The following is a 27,356-nucleotide window of genomic DNA, read 5'->3' on the forward strand; positions in this document are numbered from 1 at the left end:
GCCGCTGTCTGCCAGTACTCAGTTTGCCATATAATTAGCTTTTATTTTTTGCATAAAAAAAAAAAAAACACTATTTTTCTGTAGTGTAGCTGCCACCCTCAATAACCTACCCCCACCCCCTCCCAGATCCCTTAGATACAATGTCCCCCCCTCCTCTCTCCCTTCTTCCCTTGTCTCATAGTGTAGGGTTCCCACCCGCTCCCGCCCCACGTGCACGCTCCCGGCGCCCCTGCACGTGATCCCGCCCCCTCTGTCGGATATCCTCCAGCGATGACCGCCCACCCGCCTCCCTGCAATGGCTCCCACCAACGATCGGCACCATCGCTGGCCGATGCAGAGAGGGCCACAGAGTTGCTCTCTCTGCATCGGATGCCTACATTTTTTTATTGCAGGATGCCTCAATATCAAGGCATCACTGCAATAACATGAAAGTGGCTGGAAGCGATCAGGATTACATCCACCGCTTGAAACCCCTGACGACGTACAGGGTACGTCGTTGGTCGTGATGGCTAACCTTGGCACCCCTGATGTTTTGGAAATACATTTCCCATGATGCTCAACTAGACTGCAGAGTGCCTAAGCCTCATGGGAAGTGTAGTTCCAAAACATCTGGGGTGCCAAATTTAGCCGGCACTTGTCTAGGCTATTCAGCATTTGGAAGAAAACCTAGGTTAGATAATTTGTCCCACACTACCTAGAGGCTGAAAAGCAAATTCTGTAGCCTAGATTTTCAAATGCTGAAAAGCCTAGACAAGTGCCGGCTATTCTTGGCACCCTAGATGTTTTGGAACCACACTTCCCATGAAGTTTAGGCACTCTGCAGTCTAGTTAAGCACCGTGGAAAGTGCAGTTCCAAAACATCTTGCTTTTTAGCCTCTAGGTAGCGTGGGACAAACACAATTTTTCCACGTAAGCAAGAAGTGTTTTAATGTCCCTTTTTATATGTGCTTCTACCAGCCATAAAGCTGCTCTATATTCACTGCCTGAGTAGCTGCAGATCAGCAGCTCGCCATCGCCTGATTTAGTGCTGATGCCCACAAAAACATTCCCTGTTCCAATAAACAGAAGTGTGAAGGGTTGATGTGCTGCTGCGCTGTGACATTGAGGGCTAGTGCAGAACCCTGTTGCAAATTTTGCACCCGAAAGTGTTATACATGATTGCTGGACATTATTTTCATATTCAAGAGAAGCTGCAGTCCCATTCATGGGTTAGGAGCTCACGTAAGGCTTCTTGATACAGTTAATGTTAACGGTGTTAGTTGGAGAATAAAGCAATATTTAAAGCTTTATATCATAATGCAGTAGTTGAAAATTGCATTGCAAATTAGCAGCAGACATACTCTAAAAACGGTGCAATGCTTATACGAATGTTTTACATTCAGAAAAAAACAGTTTTGCAGACTGTGAAAGGCTAGGGGATGGGCTTGAAACAATCTCTGAGAGCCAGTCAATTAATGCACTACTACTTTGCAGCACTACTGTATATTTGACTGTTCACTTCAAACAGCACGTTGCTCTGGAGGAATTGTGATAAGGAAAACTTACACAGTGCAGCCAGAGAACAGCCTAATGTGGAGCAGCTCTGAAAATTTAAATCGCTAACAGTTCCTGTTTGTGTCCTGTTCTTTCTGCAGACATGCTGCATTTTCTACGATGACATCTCAGATCACTGTATGTTCTGCCTTGAGGTCGTTAACGACCGTTTTTTGTAGGACGTACCCTGTATGTCGCCAGTCGTTAAGGGGTTAAGTCTTTTGCACTCATATTTAAACTTGGATTTCAGTCCTACATAAACTATCACAATCACCTACAAATAACTGGGGTTCATAGAGGCTCTCAAAGTGACTCCCTTCCCATTAATAAAAACCTCCCTGTGTTTAGCGTGGCAGGTGATCTATATGCCTCAGACACATTACACACGTGCACTCACCTGTACTGATATTGTCACTGATTTCCTGCTTCACAGCTTGCAGCTGACTCTTTACATACAGATCATCTGTTTCTTCAGCATTAAGTGTGACTTCAATCTTATCATAACCTGCATAGATCATATAAATATGGTCACATATTAGCTCTTAGCATTGAACAAGGAAATTGTAACATCTGAATCTGTGCCCTGCATCCCTCAGGCACATCACACACGTATACTCACCTGTGGCCTGCGTCCCCCACATATGTCACACACGTACACTCCCATCTACCGTGTCCCTCAGACCCGTCACACACAAACGCTTTCTTGTGCTCTGCATCCTTCAGACCCATCACACACATACACTCACCTGTGCCTTGCACCCCACCAGATGCATCACACACGTATACTCACCTGGACCTAGTATCTCCTGCTGTGCAGCTTCTGTGATATTTGTTAGCCACTGATATTCTGATTTTTCCGCCTTAGATGAAATCTTAGCACCATTTTTACCTGAAACAAAAAAACAAAAACAAAAGAATCGCTATTTACATAGTAACATATTAGATGAGGTTGAAACGAGACAGAAGTCCATCCAGTTCAGCACTCAGCCCATTGAATTTTAAATTTAGTCTCTATATTCTCTTTATAAATAAGACAAAAAAAAAAATTAAGGGATTTTAGGTAAATACACTTGAGCCTACATCACTAGCAACCACATCTAGAGGAAACATTAAATATAATGACATTAGCACATCAGTAATACAACCTGAGTTATATAGTAAAGTGAGTTACCTGGGAACCAGTTACTTTATTAGCTACATATATACAGCCTCATTGTAACCAATCAGAATTCCCATCTGACTTTTTTTCACAGGGTTTTTGTTAAGGTTTTCAAAATAAAATCCATTCTAAATTATTCATTAAAAACTCACAATAACCAATTTATGGTATGCTCTATAATTGCCAGCAGCCCCTATACCTGAATTGGGGATAATATGGCATTAGTATTCCAAAAGACCTTATGCCTGGCATGGGGAAAATACAGCACTAGTATTCCAACAGCTCCTTTACCTGATATGGCGAAAATACAGCACTAGTATTCCAACAGCCCCTATAACTGAAATGGGGACATTACAGCACTAATATTCCAACAGCACCTATACCTAAAATGGGGACAATATTGCACAAGTATTCCAACAGCCCCTATACCGGATATGGGTACAATACAACACTAGTATTCCAACAGCCTCTATAGCTGTCATAAGGAAAATACAGCACTACTATTCATTCCAACAGCACCTATACCTGACATGGGGACAATACAACACTAGTATTGTAAATCTTTGTAAGACTCTACACACACACACATGCACACTGCACACATACAGATATGCACATGGAAACATATACAGACACACTACACAAGCTCTCTCACACACAAAAAAATCCAGTCAAATCCTGATTACTTTATACAAACATATACATTATTACTGGTCTTTCATACTAAATTTATCTAAAATAAATGTGCCACCCACAGGCCCCATCCCTGCATCTGCATGTGTGTCTCCACGTGTACAGCTCATTAGAATAGGCAAGTCAATTGGGTAAACTACTGCACACTTATACAATATCCATGGTCATCACTTCTGCGACTTAACACCTGGGTAATTATTATTAATATTATTAATATATAGTAAATATTTCTAATATGCATTTTTGCATGAGTATTGTGCTTTGCTGTTTGGTTGGTTCAGTATTGAATGCTGTAGCTTGCTGGTACAATGTCCCTTTAAAAAATGTCCTCATAAAAATAAATACCCTGTATTACTAACATGCTTCTCTGCTCTTTCACATGTATGATAGAAGGTTTAAAGGGCCATAATACCCAAATGTTTAAACACTTGAAAGTGATGCAGCATAGCTGTAAAAAGCTGACTAGAAAATATCACCTGAACATCTCTATGTAAAAAAGAAAGATATTTTGCCTCAAAAGTTCCTCAGTAGCCACCTCCCATTGTAAAGGATTTCTAAGCAGCATTTTAGTGTGTCTGTCCTGGGACAGCTGAAAGGATGAGCCTCGTGAACTCTCATATTATTTCACCAATCATGTAAAGGAAGCTTACTATGAAATCTCATGAGTTAAGTCAAATCTCACGAGATCACAGTAAGAGTTCATGGCCTGATGCTGATTGGCTGCTGTTCATTTCTTCATTTTTTTTTCTTTTTACCTGCAGCTGGGAGCAGGTGAAGTATAACTTTTTACACAGAACTTACTCTGCTGAGCTGAGGAAATTGTGAGGTAAAATATCTTCATTTTTTACATAGAGATGCTCAGGTGATATTTTCCTGTCAGCTTTTTACAGTTATACTGCATTAGTTTCAAGTGATTTAGCATATGAGTATTATGTCCCTTTAAGTGCAATATCCGTCCTACTCACAATATACAGACAGGACATAAATAAGCAGCTTTAAAGATCATATACCGCTGTGTGATTTATTTTATGCTCCTACAAAGTTCTACTTATGTATCTGCAGCTGATCAGATGAAACTAGTGATGATTATACTTAGGCAGCTGTATAGGGCTTGGGTGTTATGCGATCAGGATAACCAATCCCTAGAAATGTGACAAAAGCCGGTGAGTATTAGGTTATATTGTACTGTGACACTCAGTGTGAGGTGACACCCTGACCAGTGATATAACGTACAGTACCTAAAGACAACAAACTATTGAAGATACATCACACAGACACTTACTGCACTGCCACTGTCACTCATTTCCTGCATTGCAGATTTCAGCTGACACGTTACACTCAGGTTCTTCTGTTTTAACATCTATGTATTAATATCACGTCAGAACTTTTAATACAGACAACATTTCATGGTTTAGGATTTTATTTCACCACAAAACCAATTAATGCTTATGTAATGGGTACTTAATTGCCGTACACTTAATATTTGGGAAATATTGAGATTGATCGATAATTCATTAGATTTGGACATTCAGATGTTACGTTCAATATTTAAAATTTACAGCAAATCTGAAGGTATTACTATGGGCTAGATTTATCAAAGGCTAGGCGAACTCTGTATGTTCTTCGCCTGTAACTGCGCCCCAGCTCGCCTCTGGAGAGGCGCACATGTGCGCCTAAATTTATAAAAAAATTAGACGTAACTTTGCGCAGGTGAGCTGGGGCGTAGTAATGATAAATTGCGCCTGTCGGGAACAGCATTTACTCCCTATAAATATTTGCGCCGCCATGTTTTGATTATTAAAAAAAACGTTTTTTAGGTAACTAATTAGCTAATATTTATATTACACAATGTTTCTGTGCTGTTTGTGCCATAAGTTGACACAAAAATGAATATATCAATATATCGATATATACATATAAAACTTTTAGTACCATATGCGCCTGTGGAAGCGCAAATTACTGGGAATAACAGTATCTTCTTTGCGCTGATCTTTTGAAAAATTAGTTAAAAGAGTAAAGTACTGCATCTCAAGATGTAAAAGCATGTATTATAATGGTGTTCGACTCAGTCTGTATGGCGAAATATACAACACGCAATTACAGCCGGAATTATCGGCGCAAAGCAATGATGAATAAGCAACTGGGCGTATTTGTAGGTCGGGCTGTTAAATTACGCCTATTACTAATGTATATTGGTGCACTCGGGAGCGGGCATGTGAGCCTAGGCGAATGCAAGTGAAGTGCGAAGAAGTTTCTTTCAGATTTGCGCAATTATAGGCGCAGAGTGCTTTGATAAATATGAGGATCCGTTTGTATGCGTTATTTTGGACGAATGGCTTTGATAAATCTAGCCCTATCAAGCATTTAAACCCCAAAACATGTTTCAGAACTTAAATGTACATTAAAAAAAATGTTCCACTACATTCATTGATTCAAAAGGATAATGAGATTGCAAAGTATCAGTTGCCATTTTATTCCTTTTATTGAGTCACATATTTATTAACGTCAAAATGACTGAATTCACAATAAAAAGAAAATGTATGCTTACCTGATAAATTAAATTTCTTTCTTTTCAGGCAAGGAGAGTCCACAACTTCATTCCAATTACTAGTGGGATAATCACCTCCTGGCCAGCAGAAGGAGGCAAAGAGCACCCCAGCAGAGCTGTTAAGTGTCACTCCCCTTACCCATAACCCACAGTCATTCAGCCGAAGGGAAATGAAAAAAGAAGATAATACAAGGGTAAAGAGGTGCCTGAGGTTTACACAAAAAACTGCCGTCTTAATATTAAAAATATAGCTGCAAGCAGCGATAGAGGTGGCCATGCGCATCAACATTGCAATGACATACAAGCAGCTAAGTCACAATATAAAGCTTTATAGAAGTTTTTACAATTCTAACATTAGCAGTTGCAAAGATAACACGTTTTCTAAATGTTTGCGTTTTTCAAGATGGCTGCCCCACTATATGACCAATACTTTCATCACGATCAGATGTAACTCTAGGTGACAATATATGGTTATACAGCAAATTTCACAGCTTTAACATAAGCGGTTGGAAAGAAAACACGTTTTCGAAATTTTCGCGTAAACCAATATGGCTGCCACAGCTTGTGACCAATTCCTTCAACATGAACAACTGTGACTCTAGGTCACAATATAAGGTTATACAGCAAGCTTCACAGTTGTAACATAAGCAGTTTTATTTGCATAAAACAAAATGGCTGCCAGATCATATGATATACAGCCTCCATATTATGCACAATAATTGTCACCATAGATGTCAATAAACATGGCAAAAATAAAGCATTTTTGTAAAATGGTTTTTATTTTATTATTAGTTTAATAATATCGTTAAGTGTTTTTGAACAATTCAAAATGGCTGCCAAACCACATGACATATTAACTTCTCTTGAACAAATCTGAATGTTAGTCATAAGATAACTCTATAAACAAAATTTCAAGTCTGTCCCATAAGCGGTTTCGGAGAAGAAGATTTTTTTAGTTTTTAAAAATGGAGCATATGAAACAAAATGGCCGCCAAGCTATGCAATGTATGGCTTTCAAATTGCACATACTTATGCTCACTATAGACCTCTACAATGTCCATAAGTTTCATGAAAATTTGCAAATGTTTTATTTCACGAAGGCGACTGCGCAATGCGAATTTTAACTGCAATATTGTCTTTAAGGGTTATGACTATGTGTAATCATGTGTCTATTACACTGTAATATTGTTAAATATTGTAAAACTAATGTATAAAGTGCAAAATTTACGCAATTAAATGGCGATAAAAAGTTTAATGTCTCACAGCAGCCATGTTGATTATGGAAAAATCGCAATTTTAACAAACTTGGTAGAGGACCTTGCAATGAGCATATGTGCAAAATTGCGCTTTATTGCACTAAGCGGTTTAAGAGAAGAAGACGTTTAAAGATTTTCGCAAAATCCAAGATGGCTGCTACATCATGTGACTAATGCACTTCTGTTGAGCAATGGCAAATCTAGGTCATAGCAGCACTGAGCACAGCAAGTTTCAAAACTGTAACATAAGCAGTTCCAGAGATAAAGATTATTAAGAAGTTCTCAAAATTTGTCGCAAAAAACAATATGGCTGCGTAACCTTATGACCTATGAGTTCAATATTGCATGAGATGTAGCAGAGCAATAGGCTGTATCAGCATACCTGATTTCAAGAGCTTTGCTTTAGCAGTTCAAGAGTTATAGGCAATAGAATAAGTTTGGGGGAATAATAATAATAAAAATAATAATAATAATAATAAATATAGCTGCAAGCAGCGATAGAGGTGGCCATGCGCATCGACTTTGCAATGGCATACAAGCTGCAAAGTCACAATATATAGCTACACAGCAAATTTCAAAGATTTAACATAAGCGGTTGCAAAGAAATCACATTTTCAAAATTTTCGCGTAAATCAATATGGCTGCCACAGCTTGTAACTAATTCCATCAACATGAACAACTGTGTATCTAGGTCACAATATAAGGTTATACAGCAAGTTTCAAAGTTCTAACATAAGTGGTTGCAGAGAAAATAGATTTTCTAATTTTTCGCGTAAAACAAAATGGCTGCCAGATCATATAATATAAAGCCTCCATATTATGCACAATAGTTCTCACTATAGATGTCAATACACATGGCAAAAAACAGAATTTATGTTTACCTGATAAATTGCTTTCTCCAACGGTGTGTCCGGTCCACGGCGTCATCCTTACTTGTGGGATATTCTCCTCCCCAACAGGAAATGGCAAAGAGCCCAGCAAAGCTGGTCACATGATCCCTCCTAGGCTCCGCCTACCCCAGTCATTCGACCGACGTTAAGGAGGAATATTTGCATAGGAGAAACCATATGGTACCGTGGTGACTGTAGTTAAAGAAAATAAATTATCAGACCTGATTAAAAAAACCAGGGCGGGCCGTGGACCGGACACACCGTTGGAGAAAGCAATTTATCAGGTAAACATAAATTCTGTTTTCTCCAACATAGGTGTGTCCGGTCCACGGCGTCATCCTTACTTGTGGGAACCAATACCAAAGCTTTAGGACACGGATGAAGGGAGGGAGCAAATCAGGTCACCTAAATGGAAGGCACCACGGCTTGCAAAACCTTTCTCCCAAAAATAGCCTCAGAAGAAGCAAAAGTATCAAACTTGTAAAATTTGGTAAAAGTGTGCAGTGAAGACCAAGTCGCTGCCCTACATATCTGATCAACAGAAGCCTCGTTCTTGAAGGCCCATGTGGAAGCCACAGCCCTAGTGGAATGAGCTGTGATTCTTTCGGGAGGCTGCCGTCCGGCAGTCTCGTAAGCCAATCTGATGATGCTTTTAATCCAAAAAGAGAGAGAGGTAGAAGTTGCTTTTTGACCTCTCCTTTTACCAGAATAAACAACAAACAAGGAAGATGTTTGTCTAAAATCCTTTGTAGCATCTAAATAGAATTTTAGAGCGCGAACAACATCCAAATTGTGCAACAAACGTTCCTTCTTTGAAACTGGTTTCGGACACAGAGAAGGTACGATAATCTCCTGGTTAATGTTTTTGTTAGAAACAACTTTTGGAAGAAAACCAGGTTTAGTACGTAAAACCACCTTATCTGCATGGAACACCAGATAAGGAGGAGAACACTGCAGAGCAGATAATTCTGAAACTCTTCTAGCAGAAGAGATTGCAACTAAAAACAAAACTTTCCAAGATAATAACTTAATATCAACGGAATGTAAGGGTTCAAACGGAACCCCCTGAAGAACTGAAAGAACTAAATTGAGACTCCAAGGAGGAGTCAAAGGTTTGTAAACAGGCTTAATTCTAACCAGAGCCTGAACAAAGGCTTGAACATCTGGCACAGCTGCCAGCTTTTTGTGAAGTAACACAGACAAGGCAGAAATCTGTCCCTTCAGGGAACTTGCAGATAATCCTTTTTCCAATCCTTCTTGAAGGAAGGATAGAATCTTAGGAATCTTAACCTTGTCCCAAGGGAATCCTTTAGATTCACACCAACAGATATATTTTTTCCAAATTTTGTGGTAAATCTTTCTAGTTACAGGCTTTCTGGCCTGAACAAGAGTATCGATAACAGAATCTGAGAACCCTCGCTTCGATAAGATCAAGCGTTCAATCTCCAAGCAGTCAGCTGGAGTGAAACCAGGTTCGGATGTTCGAACGGACCCTGAACAAGAAGGTCTCGTCTCAAAGGTAGCTTCCAAGGTGGAGCCGATGACATATTCACCAGATCTGCATACCAAGTCCTGCGTGGCCACGCAGGAGCTATCAAGATCACCGACGCCCTCTCCTGATAGATCCTGGCTACCAGCCTGGGGATGAGAGGGAACGGCGGGAACACATAAGCTAGTTTGAAGGTCCAAGGTGCTACTAGTGCATCCACTAGAGCCGCCTTGGGATCCCTGGATCTGGACCCGTAGCAAGGAACTTTGAAGTTCTGACGAGAGGCCATCAGATCCATGTCTGGAATGCCCCACAGCTGAGTGACTTGGGCAAAGATTTCCGGATGGAGTTCCCACTCCCCCGGATGCAATGTCTGACGACTCAGAAAATCCGCTTCCCAATTTTCCACTCCTGGGATGTGGATAGCGGACAGGTGGCAGGAGTGAGACTCCGCCCATAGAATGATTTTGGTCACTTCTTCCATCGCTAGGGAACTCCTTGTTCCCCCCTGATGGTTGATGTACGCAACAGTTGTCATGTTGTCTGATTGAAACCGTATGAACTTGGCCCTCGCTAGCTGAGGCCAAGCCTTGAGAGCATTGAATATCGCTCTCAGTTCCAGAATATTTATCGGTAGAAGAGATTCTTCCCGAGACCAAAGACCCTGAGCTTTCAGGGATCCCCAGACCGCGCCCCAGCCCATCAGACTGGCGTCGGTCGTGACAATGACCCACTCTGGTCTGCGGAATGTCATCCCTTGTGACAGGTTGTCCAGGGACAGCCACCAACGGAGTGAGTCTCTGGTCCTCTGATTTACTTGTATTTTCGGAGACAAGTCTGTATAATCCCCATTCCACTGACTGAGCATGCACAGTTGTAATGGTCTTAGATGAATGCGCGCAAAAGGAACTATGTCCATAGCCGCTACCATCAACCCGATCACTTCCATGCACTGAGCTATGGAAGGAAGAGGAACGGAATGAAGTATCCGACAAGAGTCTAGAAGCTTTGTTTTTCTGGCCTCTGTCAGAAATATCCTCATTTCTAAGGAGTCTATTATTGTTCCCAAGAAGGGAACCCTTGTTGACGGAGATAGAGAACTCTTTTCCACGTTCACTTTCCATCCGTGAGATCTGAGAAAGGCCAGGACGATGTCCGTGTGAGCCTTTGCTTGAGGAAGGGACGACGCTTGAATCAGAATGTCGTCCAAGTAAGGTACTACAGCAATGCCCCTTGGTCTTAGCACAGCTAGAAGGGACCCTAGTACCTTTGTGAAAATCCTTGGAGCAGTGGCTAATCCGAAAGGAAGCGCCACGAACTGGTAATGCTTGTCCAGGAATGCGAACCTTAGGAACCGATGATGTTCCTTGTGGATAGGAATATGTAGATACGCATCCTTTAAATCCACCGTGGTCATGAATTGACCTTCCTGGATGGAAGGAAGAATAGTTCGAATGGTTTCCATCTTGAACGATGGAACCTTGAGAAACTTGTTTAAGATCTTGAGATCTAAGATTGGTCTGAACGTTCCCTCTTTTTTGGGAACTATGAACAGATTGGAGTAGAACCCCATCCCTTGTTCTCTTAATGGAACAGGATGAATCACTCCCATTTTTAACAGGTCTTCTACACAATGTAAGAATGCCTGTCTTTTTATGTGGTCTGAAGACAACTGAGACCTGTGGAACCTCCCCCTTGGGGGAAGTCCCTTGAATTCCAGAAGATAACCTTGGGAGACTATTTCTAGCGCCCAAGGATCCAGAACATCTCTTGCCCAAGCCTGAGCGAAGAGAGAGAGTCTGCCCCCCACCAGATCCGGTCCCGGATCGGGGGCCAACATTTCATGCAGTCTTGGTAGCAGTGGCAGGTTTCTTGGCCTGCTTTCCCTTGTTCCAGCCTTGCATTGGTCTCCAAGCTGGCTTGGCTTGAGAAGTATTACCCTCTTGCTTAGAGGACGTAGCACCTCGGGCTGGTCCGTTTCTACGAAAGGGACGAAAATTAGGTTTATTTTTTGCCTTGAAAGGCCGATCCTGAGGAAGGGCGTGGCCCTTACCCCCAGTGATATCAGAGATAATCTCTTTCAAGTCAGGGCCAAACAGCGTTTTCCCCTTGAAAGGAATGTTAAGTAGCTTGTTCTTGGAAGACGCATCAGCCGACCAAGATTTCAACCAAAGCGCTCTGCGCGCCACAATAGCAAACCCAGAATTCTTAGCCGCTAACCTAGCCAATTGCAAAGTGGCGTCTAGGGTGAAAGAATTAGCCAATTTGAGAGCATTGATTCTGTCCATAATCTCCTCATAAGGAGGAGAATCACTATCGACCGCCTTTATCAGCTCATCGAACCAGAAACATGCGGCTGTAGCGACAGGGACAATGCATGCAATTGGTTGTAGAAGGTTAAACACTAAAAAACTCTAAGCCATCTCCGTGGAGATGTTGCCTGTACAACGGCAAAGAGAATGACTGGGGTAGGCGGAGCCTAGGAGGGATCATGTGACCAGCTTTGCTGGGCTCTTTGCCATTTCCTGTTGGGGAGGAGAATATCCCACAAGTAAGGATGACGCCGTGGACCGGACACACCTATGTTGGAGAAATAAAGCATTTTTGTAAAACGGTTGTTGTTTTATTAATAATTTAAAAATATTGTTAAGCGTTTTTGAACAATTCAAAATGGCTGCCAAACCACATGACCTATCAACTTCTATTGAACAAATCTGAATGTTAGTCATAACATAACTCTGTAAACAAAATTTCAAGTCTGTGCCATAAGCGGTTTAGGAGAAGAAGATTTTTGTAGCTTTTAAAAACAGTGCATACGAAACAAAATGGCCGCCAAGCTATGCAATGTATGGCTTTCAAATTGGATATACTAATGCTCACTATAGACCTCTACAATTTTTAGAAGTTTCATGAAAATTTGCAAATGTTTTATTTCACGAAGGCGACTGCGCAGTGCAAATTTTAACTGCAATATTGTCTTTGAGGGTTATGACTATGTGTAATCCTGTGTCTATTACACTGTAATATTGTTAAATATTGTAAAACTAATGTATAAAGTGCAAAATTACGCTTTTAAATGGCGATAAAAAGGTTAATGTCTCACAGCAGCCATGTTGATTATGGAAAAATCGCAATTTTAACAAACTTGGTAGAGGACCTTGCAAGGAGCATATGTGCAAAATTGCGCTTTATTGCACTAAGCGGTTTAAGAGAAGAAGATGTTTAAAGATTTTCGCAAAATGCAAGATGGCTGCTACCTCATATGACCAAAGCACTTCTGTTGAGCACTGGCAAATCTAGGTCATAGCAGCACTAAGCACAGCAAGTTTCAAAGTTGCAACATAAGCAGTTCCAGGGCTAAAGATTATTAAGCAGTTCTCAAAATTTGTCGCAAAAAACAATATGGCTGTGTAACCTTATGACCTATGAGTTCAATATTGCATGAGATAAAGCATTGCAATAGGCTGTACCAGCATACCTGATTTCAAGAGTTTAGCATAAGTAATTTGTGTTTTGTGAGCAATTGACTCAAAAGAGACAGTGTTGGATTACAAATAATTACGATAAACATAAAACCGATATTGCTGCCGCATCATGTGACTGATTCTCTCCTAATGAGCAATTGTGAATCTAGGTCACAATATAAGACTGTACAGCAAATTTCACAGTTCTTACATAAGCGGTTGCAGAGAAAATAGACTTTCGAAATTATCGCGTAAACCAAGATGGCTGCCTGATCGTAAGATATACAGCCTCCATATTACGCACAATAGTGCTCACTATAGATGTCAATAAACATGGCAAAAATAAAGCATTTTTTTAAAACGGTTTTTGTTTTATTATTAGTTTAAAAATATCGTTAAAGTGAAGGTAAAGTTTTGGTTAGTTCAATTAATTTTTTAACATATTATGTGACCAACATTATAGTCGCTAACTTTGTTTTTTAAAAAATAAAATTACTTATAAATAAATCTTATTTTTATTCTGACCGTTTTTTCACCGCTTCCTCCTCCCCCTCGCTTTCTTCCGGCTTTGTCTATGAAAATGATTTATGCGCTCCCAACCTCTGTAAGCGTAACTAAGCGTAACTAAGCGTGCGCGTTCTCTATCTGCAAAACTATGCGCATGCGCAATTGTACCATCTGTACTCCGATACATTATATCAATGTTTCAGTTTCTTCATTCAGCACTCTGTATTTTGAAATCTTACTGAGCAGCATCGCGTCTTTCATAGAATCCCCATAGACAACAACGAGCAAAATGTTATGTCCCATTTATTAAAAATCAAATATTGCAGTGAAAACACATCGTTTTGTAGAAATAAAAAAGTATGAAAATTGAAAAGGTTATATGTAATGTAATTGGATATTATAGTCAAGTCAACCAAAAAGGAAATATATAATTTGAAAACTTTTATTTATTGGCTTGCAATTTTGTTTACTTGATATATTAGAAATGAATTAAAAGCTGCTCCATAAAATCAAGATGCAGGTAAATCACATAGCTTTGCATCAAGACTAACTATCTTTGCAAAATGAAAAGCTGATAATCAAAGCCATTCTATATTATAGTGTATAGTCAAGCAAAAAACAAATAAATATTTGTAACATCTTTTCTTTCTTAGCAATTGATTGTTTGTTCATTGTTATTAGAAACTTGTAATTCATTGCTGAGAGCAATGAATAAATGTTTTGCTACGAAAGAAAAGATTTTAAAAAATAGTTATTACTTTTTTCTTGAGTAGACTAATATAGAATTGCTGTTCTTATCAGCATTTCATTTAGAAAACTTCGTTAGTATTGATAGGAAAGAATAAGATTTATATGCATCCTTTGTTTTTCAGCAATGAATTTAAAATGTATTACAAGCAAAGGGATGCAGATAAAGAAAATTTCTTTGCATCAACACTTACAATGTTTGCATAGTGTAAGGATGATAAGAAAAGCCATTCTATGTTAGTCTTTGCAAGAAACAAACTATAAATCTTTGTAAAATCTTTTCTTTATTTGCAACAGATAGTTTATGACTTGTTATCTGAAACTTGTAATTGATTGCTGAGAGCAATGACTACAAAATGTCTTTCTATGAAACAAAAGATTTTAACAAAAAGTTATTGCTTTTTTCGTTATTTTAACTATGTTTGCAAAATGTAATGATGAAAATAAAAGCAATTCTATATTAGTTAGGTCAAGCTCAAACGAAAGAAATCTTTGTAAAATCTTTTCTTTCTTTGAAATACATTTTTCACTCATTTTTAGCAGAAATTATGTTACATTGATTAAAACTCAAATGTTTCAGTGAAAACACATCGTTTTATATAAATAATAACAAAGTATGAATTTGTAAAAGGTTATATCAAATGGAATTGGATATTATAGTCAAGTCAACCAAAAAGCAAATATATAATTTGAAAACTTTTATTTATTAGCTTGCAATTTTGTTTACTTGATATATTAGAAATGAATTAAAAGATGCTCCATAAAATCAAGATGCAGGTAAATCACATAGCTTTGCATCAAGACTAACTATCTTTGCAAAATGAAAAGCTGATAATCAAAGCCATTCTACATTAGTCTATGCAAGAAAAAAACTATAAATCTTTGTAAAATCTTTTCTTTATTTGCAAGAGATTGTTTATGCCTTGTTATCTGAGAGCAATGACCAGGGCCGCCATCAGGGGGTGACAGGGGTGACTCCTGTCAGGGGCCCAATGGGCTAGGGGGGCCCCATGAGGCAAGAACTAAAAAAAAAAAAAAATATATATATATTTTTTTTTTTTTTTTTTTTTTTTTTTTACATTTTTGGCAGCCACCAGTGGGTACTACAGCAGAGTGCTAATTGAGCATGGGAAATGTTATTACAAGGAGTAAAGTATTAGCATTTGAGAGGATTTCTGAGTGTGCACTAAACCACTATGCACAGCGTGAGACAGACTTGACACTTTGTTTGTACAGTGTGTGCCTGAGTCAGACGGCTAATCACTTTCATTTGCAGAGGAGGTAGGAATTACTTAGCAAATGTTTTTTATTTCTTTGTGCAATTTAAGATTGTAACTCCAGTGTGGTAGTAGTTGTATGGTGGGGCCAGGGGTCCATAAAAACACATTTTTTTAGCAGCAGTGTATTTATGATTATTTGACAATGCTGTAGAAATTCTATATTTAAAACCATGCAGAAATGTTTCCTCCTCAATACACAAATTATATATATTACATTCCAGTTTACTGCCCCTTTATGCAAGGACTTTCCAGATAAAAGGAGGCATTTTAAGATTTTTACATCTGCATAACATGTTATACTCTCAGACTAAGATTGCTCAGTATTGGAAATGAGACAGGTTAACTTAAAACTGTTCAGTTTACACTACAGCTGACTTAATTTTGAAATGCATACCAACAAGCTTAAATCCTGCATTTAACCAGATCTAATGGTATGAGTACCACAGCTTATGGTTCCACCAAGACCATATAGAGTACAGCATTTTCAAAATCCACAAGTACAGCTGACAGATGGGAACATTTGTACACTATATTTGAAGTGGTGCTCTTGGTTGGGGAAAATGGGGAAAATATCAAACATATGTCAACCTTTTAAAAGTACTTTTCTTTATCTAGCCATCTACCCAGATCATTAATGTACAATTTTGAATTCACAGAATTATTTTTGTTTGCACATTTACAAATATGATTCTTTAAAAAGTGATCTCTTAATTTCTGCATTTTTATTTATCATGCATGTCACACACTGTTGATTTAGGGGATGCAAGGTGCATAAATGTTTCCTCCTGTGAGTGTTTCTGTGGGTGTCTGTGTTTATGTCTTTGTGCTTTGGTTTGTGTCTCTATGAGTGTGTATGTATTTTTTCTGTTGGTATCTCTTTGAGGGTGGGTGTGTATGTCTTTGTGCATTTTCTGTGGATGTCTGTAAGGGTGTGTGCATGTGTCTTTGAGCTTTTTCTATGGGTGTCTCTGTGAGGGTGGGCGTGTGTTTGTCTTTGTGTATTTTCTCTGGATGCATCTGTGAGGGTGGGTGTGTATGTCTGTGTTTTCTGTGGATGTCTCTGTGAGGGTGTGTATTTTCTGTGGTTGTCTCTGTGAGGGTGTGTGTATGTCTTTGTGTGTTTTCTGTGGATGTCTCAGTGAGGGTGTGTGTATGTATGTCTTTCTGTGTTTTCTGTGGGTGTCTCTCTGTGTGTGTGTGTGTGTGTGTGTGTATGTCTTTGTGTGTTTTCTGAGGCTGTCTCTGTTGGTGTTTCCTTGGGTGTATGTGCAAGTTTGAGTTTGTGTGTGTGTGTCCATGGTCTGTTCCTTTTTAGGAAATTTTGACCTTACTACTGATTATTCACATCTTTCTACAGACTTTGAGACTAATGAGACCTTTCCGGAAGTCACCAATCTACCATTTAACCTTTAAATTATTGTTTAGGCAGTTCCGGGCCCTTCCTTTCAGCCACTGCATGCTGTTGTCATCATTTAGTTTGCATCTTCCTTTACAAAAAGATAATCAGAACTCCATATTTGGTTTTCTAAATCTCCTTTTTTTTTTACAAAACTGTAGTCTACCTCATTACTTGTCAGGTCAATGTAAACAAGTGCTGAGTGTCTGTTTGGGTGTCTGTGTCTGAGTGTGTTTCTTTGTGTGTCTGCTAGAGTGTCTATATGTGAATCCTTATGTGTGAGTGTGTCGGTGTGTTTCAGTGTATGTTACTAACTTTACAACATTTACAAGTTTAAATAGACTCTTAAGAATAAAGTGCATATACGTTTTAGTCACTTGGTCAAAAATTGCACATTTCAAGGGGGGGGGCCCTGATCAATGGTTAAGTCAGGGGCCCCAAAATTTCTAGTGGCGGCCCTGGCAATGACTAAAGAATGTCTTGCTAAGAAAGAAAAGATTTTAACAAAAAGTGATTGCTTTTTTCTTGAGTAGACTAATATAGAATTGCTGTTCTTATCAGCATTTCATTTTGCATACTTCGTTAGTATTAATAGTAAAGAATGTGATTTATCTGCATCCTTTGGTTTTCAGTAATGAAGTTAAAATTTATTACAAGCAAAAGAATGCCAATAAAGCAGATTGCTTATCCTACACAATAACGATGTTTGCAAAATGTAATGCTGATAATAAAAGCAATTCTATATTAGTGAGGTCAATCTCCAAAGAAAAAAAATAGTTGTAAAATCTTTTCTTTCTTATCAACCAATAATTTTGTCATTGTTATCAGCAATGAATTTAAATATTATAACAATAAAAGGATGCAGAGAAAACACACCGCTTTACAGTTTGCAAAATGAAAAGCTGATAAGAAATAGAATGATATATTTTAGTCAAGTCAACCAAAAATGAAATATATTATTTGAGAAGTTTTATTTCTTAGCTTGCAATTTTGGTTCATTAATATCAGCAAATGATTAAAAGTTGCTTATAAAAATAAGGATGCAGACAAATCACATTGCTTTACATCAATACTAACGATGTTTGCAAAATGAAACGCTGATAATCAAAGCCATTTTATATTATAGTCTATAGTCAATAAAAAAAAGAAATTAATATTTGTAAAATCATTTCTTTCTTGGCAAAAGATTCTTTGTTCAAGATATTCTACAAATCTTTATTTATTTTTTGCCTGACTAGACTATAATATACAATAACTGTTATTATCAGCATTTCATTTTGAAAGCTTCATTAGTATTGATGAGAAACAATGTAATTTATCTACATCATTTGCTTTTTATAGTTTTAACAAGATCATACATTATGGTAAAATAAAAAAGAAAACATTGCAAATGCAATTCTTAGTTTTTAGAGAGAAAAGTTGATGTAGGTAATCGGAGCGAAACAAATGTTGCAGATTTGTTGCCGTCTGAGTTCCTCGGCAGCTCCTTCTTTGACTACAACCCAAATTTTATAATGCGCATGCGCGAACCGAGGACGCGCTTGCTTGCAAATTGAGGAGGATAAATTGTAACGCATGCGCATGTAGAGCAGGATGTTGATGACGAAATTTGACGGCCGCCTAACGGCCAGAAAATCAATTGGATCTCTGAAGCACGTGATAGATATTTAGAAAAAAAGATAAATGTACGGGTTGTTTTTCGGAAAGCCGATTTGATGATAAAAACATCAGATATCACAGGTAATATATGTTTTATAACAAATTGATGAATGAAACTTATATTTATTTGCCATCATATCTCTAATTATTTGTGATAAGGCGTTTGACTTTACCTTCACTTTAAGCAATTTTAAGCAATTCAAAATGGCTGCAAAACCACATGACGTATCAACTTCTCTTGAACAAATCTGAATGTTAGTCATAAGATAACTCTATAAACAAAATTTCAAGTCTGTCCCATAAGCGGTTTCGGAGAAGAAGATTTTTATAGTTTGTAAAAATGGCGCATACGAAACAAAATGGCCACCAAGCTATGCAATGTATGGCTTTTAAATTTCACATACTAATGCTCACTATAGACCTCTACAATTTGCAGAAGTTTCATGAAAATTTGCAAATGTTTTATTTCACGAAAGCGATTGCGCAATGTGAATTTTAACTGCAATATTGTCTTTAAGGGTTATGACTATGTGTAATCATGTGTCTATTACACTGTAATATTGTTAAACATTGTAAAACTAATGTATAAAGTGCAAAATTTTGCAATTAAATGGCGATAAAAAGGTTAATGTCTCACAGCAGCCATGTTGATTATGGAAAAATCACAATTTTAACAAACTTGGTAGAGGACCTTGCAAGTAGTATATGTGCAAAATTGCGCTTTATTACACTAAGCGGTTTAAGAGAAGAAGATGTTTAAAGATTTTCGCAAAATGCAAGATGGCTGCTACATCATGTGACCAAGGCACTTCTGCTGAGCAATGGCAAATCTAGTTCATAGCAGCACTGAGCACAGCAAGTTTCAAAGTTGTAACATTAGCAGTTCCAGAGATAAAGATTATTAAGCGTTTATCGAAATTTGTCGCAAAAAGCAATATGGCTGCGTAACCTTATGACCTATGAGTTCAATATTGCATGAGATGTAGCAGAGCAATAGGCTGTACTAGCATACCTGATTTCAAGAGCTTTGCTTTAGCAGTTCAAAAGTTATGGGCAATAGGAAAAGTGGCGGAATAATAATAATAATAATAAAAATAAAAAAAAATAATAATAATAATAAATATAGCTGCAAGCAGCGATAGAGGTGGCCATGCGCATCGACTTTGCAATGGCATACAAGCAGCTAAGTCACAAAATAAAGCTTTATAGAAATTTTTAAAATTCTAACATTAGCATTTGGGGAAAAAAACACATTTTCGAAAATTTTGCGTTTTTCAAGATGGCTGCCCTGCCATATGACCAATACATTCATCACGATCAGATGTAACTCTAGGTCATAAGATTTTGTTTTACAGCAAATTTCACTGCTTTAACATAAGCGGTTGCAAAGAAAACACATTTTCAAAATTTTTGCGTAAACCAATATGGCTGCCACAGCTTGTGACCAATTCCTTTAACATGAACAACTGTGATTCTAGGTCACAATATAAGGTTACTTAGCTAGTTTCACAGTTCTAACATAAGCGGTTGCAAAGAAAATAGATTTTCGAATCTTTTGAGCAAAACAAAATGGCTGCCTAATCATATGATATACAGCCTCCATATTATGCACAATTGTTCTTACCATAGATGTCAATAAACATGGCAAAAATAAAGCATTTTTGTAAAACGGTTTTTGTTTTATTATTAATTTAAAAATATCGTTAAGCATTTTTGAAAAATTCAAAATGGCTGCCAAACCACATGACCTATCAACTTCTCTTGAACAAATCTGAATGTTAGTCATAAGATAACTCTATAAACAAAATTTCAAGTCTGTGCCATAAGCGGTTTCGGAGAAGAAGATTTTTGTAGTTTTTAAAAACCGCGCATACGAAACAAAATGGCCGTCAAGCTATGCATTGTAGGGTTTTCAAATTGCACATACTAATGCTCACTATAGACCTCTACAATTTGCAGAAGTTTTATGAAAATTTGCAAATGTTTTATTTCACGAAGGCGACTGCGCAATGCGAATTTTAACTGCAATATTGTCTTTAAGGGTTATGACTATGTGTAATCATGTGTCTATTACACTGTAATATTGTTAAATATTGTAAAACTAATGTAAAAAGTGCAAAATTACGCAATTAAATGGCGATAAAAAGGTTAATGTCTCACAGCAGCCATGTTGATTATGGAAAAAGCGCAATTTTAACAAACTTGGTAGAGGACCTTGCAAGGAGCATATGTGCAAAACTGCGCTTTATTGCACTAAGCGGTTTAAGAGAAGAAGATGTTTAAAGATTTTTGCAAAATGCAAGATGGCTGCTACATCATGTGACCAAGGCACTTCTGTTGAGCAGTGGCAAATCTAGTTCATAGCAGCACTGAGCACAGCAAGTTTCAAAGTTGTAACATTAGCAGTTCCAGAGATAAAGATTATTAAGCGTTTCTCGAAATTTGTCGCAAAAAGCAATATGGCTGCGTAACCTTATGACCTATGAGTTCAATATTGCATGAGATGTAGCAGAGCTATAGGCTATACCAGCATACCTGATTTCAAGAGCTTTGCTTTAGCAGTTCAAAAGTTATGGGCAATAGAAAAAGTGGCGGAATAATAAAAATAATAATAATAAATATAGCTGCAAGCAGCGATAGAGGTGGCCATGCGCATCGACTTTGCAATGGCATACAAGCTGCTAAGTCACAATATATAGCTATTTAGCAAATTTCAAAGATTTTAAAAAAGCGGTTGCAAAGAAATCACATTTTCAAAATTTTCGCGTTAATCAATATGGCTGCCACAGCTTGTAACTAATTCCATCAACATGAACAACTGTGTATCTAGGTCACAATATAAGGTTATACAGCAAGTTTCACAGTTCTAACATAAGTGGTTGCAGAGAAAATAGATTTTCGAAATTTTCGCGTAAAACAAAATGGCTGCCAGATCATATAATATAAAGCCTCCATATTATGCACAATAGTTCTCAATATAGATGTCAATACACATGGCAAAAATAAAGCATTTTTGTAAAACGGTTGTTGTTTTATTAATAATTTAAAAATATCGTTAAGCGTTTTTGAACAATTCAAAATGGCTGCCAAACCACATGACGTATCAACTTCTCTTGAACAAATCTGAATGTTAGTCATAAGATAACTCTATAAACAAAATTTCAAGTCTCTCCTATAAGCGGTTTCGGAGAAGAAGATTTTTATAGTTTGTAAAAATGGCGCATACGAAACAAAATGGCCGCCAAGCTATGCAATGTATGGCTTTCAAATTGCACATACTAATGCTCACTATAGACCTCTACAATTTGCACAAGTTTCATGAAAATTTGCAAATGTTTTATTTCACGAAGGCGATTGCGCAATGCGAATTTTAACTGCAATATTGTCTTTAAGGGTTATGACTATGTGTAATCATGTGTTTATTACACTGTAATATTGTTAAACATTGTAAAACTAATGTATAAAGTGCAAAATTACGCAATTAAATGGCGATAAAAAGGTTAATGTCTCACAGCAGCCATGTTGGTTATGGAAAAATCGCAATTTTAACAAACTTGGTAGAGGACCTTGCAAGGAGTATATGTGCAAAATTGCGCTTTATTGCACTAAGCGGTTTAAGAGAAGAAGATGTTTAAAGATTTTCGCAAAATGCAAGATGGCTGCTACATCATGTGACCAAGGCACTTCTGTTGAGCAATGGCAAATCTAGTTCATAGCAGCACTGAGCACAGCAAGTTTCAAAGTTGTAGCATTAGCAGTTCCGGAGATAAAGATTATTAAGCGTTTATCGAAATTTGTCGCAAAAAGCAATATGGCTGCGTAACCTTATGACCTATGAGTTCAATATTGCATGAGATGTAGCAGAGCAATAGGCTGTACTAGCATACCTGATTTCAAGAGCTTTGCTTTAGCAGTTCAAAAGTTATGGGCAATAGAAAAAGTGGCGGAATAATAATAATAATAATAATAATAAAAAAAAAAAAAATAATAATAATAATAATAAATATAGCTGCAAGCAGCGATAGAGGTGGCCATGCGCATCGACATTGCAATGACATACAAGCAGCTAAGTCACAATATAAAGCTTTATAGAAGTTTTTACAATTCTAACATTAGCAGTTGGAAAGAAAACACATTTTCGAAATGTTTGCGTTTTTCAAGATGGCTGCCCCACCATATGACCAATACTTTCATCACGATCAGATGTAACTCTAGGTGACAATATATGGTTATACAGCAAATTTCACAGCTTTAACATAAGCGGTTGGAAAGAAAACACATTTTCAAAATTTTCGTGTAAACCAATATGGCTGCAACAGCTTGTGACCAATTCCTTCAACATGAACAACTGTGACTCTAGGTCACAATATGCGGTTACATAGCAAGTTTCACAGTTCTAACGTAAGTAGTTGCAGAGAAAATAGATTTTCGATATATTCACATAAAACAAAATGGCTGCCAGATCATATGATATACAGCCTCCATATTATGCACAATAATTGTCACCATAGATGTCAATTAACATGGCAAAAATAAAGCATTTTTGTAAAGCGGTTTTTGTTTTATTATTAATTTAAAAATATCGTTAAGCGTTTTTGAACAATTCAAAATGACTGCCAAACCACATGACCTATCAACTTCTCTTGAACAAATCTGAATGTTAGTCATAAGATAACTCTGTAAACAAAATTTCAACTGTGTGCCTTAAGCGGTTTCGGAGAAGAAGATCTTTATAGTTTTTAAAAACAGCGCATGCGAAACAAAATTGCCGCCATGCTATGCATTGTATGGCTTTCAAATTGTACACACTAATGCTCACTATAGACCTCTACAATTTCCAGAAGTTTTATGAAAATTTGTAAATGTTTTATTTCATGAAGGCGACTGCGCAGTGCGAATTTTAACTGCAATATTGCCTTTAGGGATTGTGACTATGTGTAAATAGTGTAAACATAATGCATAAACTGCAAATGTACGCAATTAACAACGATAAAAAGGCGAATGGCTCATAGCAGCCATGTTGAATATGGAAAATTCACAGTTTGAACAAACTTGGTAGAGGACCTTGCAAGGAGCACATGTGCAAAATTGCGCTTCATTGCACTTAGCGGTTGCAGGGAAGAAGATGTTTAAAGATTTTCGAACATTTCAAAATGGCAGCTAGATCATGTGACTAAATCACTTCTGTTGAACAAACTTTATTCTAGGTCAGTACAGCAGTACACACAGCAAGTTTCACAGCTGTAACATAAGCGGTTCTGGAGAAGAAGATTTTCAAGCGGTTGTCGAAATTTGTCGCAAAAAACAATGTGGCTGCTTGGTCACATGACCTATGAGATTTGTTTTGCAAAGGATTATGCACAGCATAGATCTCTAGTACTGTGCCAAGTTTCATGAGTTTTTGAGTTATGCTGTGGTTTTTATAAGCATTTGAAAAAAACGGCGGAAAAATAATATTAATAGTGCAAGCAATAACAAATAATAATATAGCTGCAAGCAGCAATAGAGGTGGCCAAGCGCATTGCCTATGCAATGGCATACAAGCAGCTAAGTCACAATATATAGCTATAGAGCAAGTTTTTGCGGTTCTAAGATAAACAGTTGGAAAGAAAACACATTTTTGAAATTATTGCGTTTTTAAAGATGGCTGCCACACTATATGACCAATACTTTCAGCATGAACAGATGTAACTCTAGGTCACATTATATGGTTATACAGCAAATTTCAAAGCTTCAACATAAGCGGTTGCAAAAAAAACACATTTTCGAAGTTTTTGCGTTATTCAAGATGGCGGCCATACCATGTGACCAATACTTTCAACATGAACAGATGTAACTGTATGTCACAATATAAGGTTATACATAAATTTTCACAGTTCTAACATAAGTGGTTGCAGAGAAAATAGATTTTCGAAATTTTCACAAAAAACAAAATGGCTGCCAGAATATATGATATACAGTCTCCATATTATGCACAATAGTTGTCACCATAGATTTCAATAAGCATGGAAAAAATAAAGCATTTTGGTAAAGCGGTTTTTGTTTTATTATTAATTTGAAAATATCGTTAAGCATTTTTTAACTATTCAAAATGGCTGCCAAACCACATGGCGTATCAACTTCTCTTGAACAAATCTGAATGTAAGTCATAAGATAACTCTATAAACAAAATTTCAAGTCTGTGCCATAAGCGGTTTCGGAGAAGAAGATTTTTGTAGTTTTTAAAAACAGCGCATTCGAAACAAAATGGCCACCAAGCTATGCAATGTATGGCTTTCAAATTGTACATACTAATGCTAACTATAGACCTCTACGATTTTCAGAAGTTTAATGAAAATTATCAAATGTTTTATTTCACGAAGGCGACTGCGCAGTGCAAATTTTTACTGCAATATTGTCTTTAGGGGTCATGACTATGTGTACTCATGTGTCTGCTACACTGTAATATAGTTAAATAGTGTAAACATAATGCATAAAGTGCAAATTTACGCAATTAAACAGCGATAAAAAGGCGAATGGCTCATAGCAGCCATGTTGATTATGGAAAATTCACAGTTTGAACAAACTTGATAGAGGACCTTGCAAGGAGCACATGTGCAAAATTGCGCTTTATTGCACTTAGCGGTTGCAGAGAAGAAGATGTTTAAAGATTTTCGCACATTTCAAAATGGCAGCTAGATCATGTGACTAAATCACTTCTGTTGAACAAACTTTATTCTACATCAGTACTGCAGTACACACAGCAAGTTTCACAGCTGTAACATAAGCGGTTCTGGAGAAGAAGATTTTCAAGCGGTTGTCGAAATTTGTCGCAAAAAGCAATATGGCTGCTAGATCACATGACCTATAAGATTTATGTTGCACAGGATTATGCACAGCATAGATCTCTAGCACTGTGCCAAGTTTCATGAGTTTTTGAGTTATGCTGTTGTTATTATAAGCATTTTAAAAAAACGGCGGAAAAATAATTATAATGATACAAGTAATAACAAATAATAATATAGCTGCAAGCAGCAATAGAGGTGGCCAGCGCATTATTTTTGCAATGCCATATAAGTAGTTATGTCACAAAATAAAGCTATATAACAACTGTTTACAGTTCTAACATAAGCATTTGGAAAATAAACACATTTTCGAAATGTTTGCGTTTTGTAAAATGGCTGCCACACCATATGACCTATACTTTCAACATGAACAAATTTAACTCTAGGTGACAATATATGGTTATACAGCAAATTTCACAGTTTTAACATAAGCGGTTGGAAAGAAAACACAGTTTCAAAATTTTTGCGTAAACCAATATGGCTGCCACAGCTTGTGACTAATTCCTTCAACATGAACAACTGTGACTCTAGGTTACAATATAAGACTGTACAGCAAATTTCACAGTTCTTACATAAGCGGTTGCAGAGAAAATAGACTTTCGAAATTTTCGCGTAAACCCAATCGTAAGATATACAGCCTCTATATTATGCACAATAGTGCTCACTATAGATGTCAATAAACATGGCAAAAATAAAGCATTTTTGTAAAACGGTTTTTGTTTTATTATGAATTTAAATATATCGTTAAGCAATTTTGAACAATTCAAAATGGCTGTCAAACCACATGACGTATCAACTTCTCTTGAACAAATCTGAATGTTAGTCATAAGATAACTCTATAAACAAAATTTCAAGTCTGTCCCATAAGCGGTTTCGGAGAAGAAGATTTTTATAGTTTTTAAAAATGGCGCATACGAAACCAACTAGCCGCCAAGCTATGCAATGTATGGCTTTCAAATTGCACATACTAATGCTCACTATAGACCTCTACAATTTGCAGAAGTTTCATGAAAATTTGCAAATGTTTTATTTCACGAAGGCGACTGTGCAATGCGAATTTTAACTGCAATATTGTCTTTAAGGGTTATGACTATGTGTAATCATGTGTCTATTACACTGTAATATTGTTAAATATTGTAAAACTAATGTATAAAGTGCAAAATTACGCAATTAAATGGCGATAGAAAGGTTAATGTCTCACAGCAGTCATGTTGATTATGGAAAAATCGCAAGTTTAACAATGTTGGTAGAGGACCTTGCAACGAGCATACGTGCAAAATTGCGCTTTATTGCACTAAGCAGTTTAAGAGAAGAAGATGTTTAAATATTTTCGCAAAATGGAAGATGGTTGCTACATCATGTGACTAAATCACTTCTGTGGAGCAATGGAAAATCTAGGTCATATCATCACTAAGCACAGCAAGTTTCAAAGTTGCAACATAAGCAGTTCCAGAGCTAAAGATTATTAAGCAGTTCTCGAAATTTGTCGCAAAAAACAAAATGGCTGCGTAACCTTATGACCTATGAGTTAAATATTGCATGATATGTAGCATTGCAATAGGCTGTACCAGCATACCTGATTTCAAGAGTTTAGCATAAGTAATTTGTGTTTTGTGAGCAATTGACTCAAAAGAGGAAGTATTGAATTACAAATAATTACGATAAACATAAAACCGATATTGCTGCCGCATCATGTGACTGATTCTCTCCTACTGAGCAATTGTGTATCTAGGTAACAATATAAGACTATACAGCAAATTTCACAGTTCTTACATAAGCGGTTGCAGAGAAAATAGACTTTCGAAATTTTCGCGTAAACCAAGATGGCTGCCCGATCGTAAGATATACAGCCTCCATATTACGCACAATAGTGCTCACTATAGATGTCAATAAACATGGCAAAAATAAAGC

The 27,356-nt window shown here is 37.2% G+C and overlaps 1 protein-coding gene across 3 annotated transcripts in view; it reads right to left on the reverse strand.

Annotated features, from left to right (window-relative positions):
• The window catches only part of LOC128656976 (gastrula zinc finger protein XlCGF66.1-like), a 473,235-nt gene that overhangs the window by 382,963 nt on the left and 62,916 nt on the right, over positions 1-27,356 (reverse strand). For 2 of the 3 annotated variants that reach the window (XM_053711182.1, XM_053711183.1), the window contains exons 6-7: positions 2,324-2,422; positions 1,931-2,038 (exon numbers count right to left, since the gene is read on the reverse strand). In XM_053711182.1, coding sequence (XP_053567157.1) covers positions 1,931-2,038; positions 2,324-2,422 — 207 coding nt within the window. Of the gene's footprint in view, positions 1-1,926; positions 2,039-2,323; positions 2,423-27,356 lie in introns of all 3 variants that reach the window. The other variant, XM_053711181.1, reaches the window with a different exon arrangement.

Source organism: Bombina bombina, chromosome 4 (assembly GCF_027579735.1).
Source record: "Bombina bombina isolate aBomBom1 chromosome 4, aBomBom1.pri, whole genome shotgun sequence".
Classification (NCBI taxonomy): domain Eukaryota; kingdom Metazoa; phylum Chordata; class Amphibia; order Anura; family Bombinatoridae; genus Bombina; species Bombina bombina.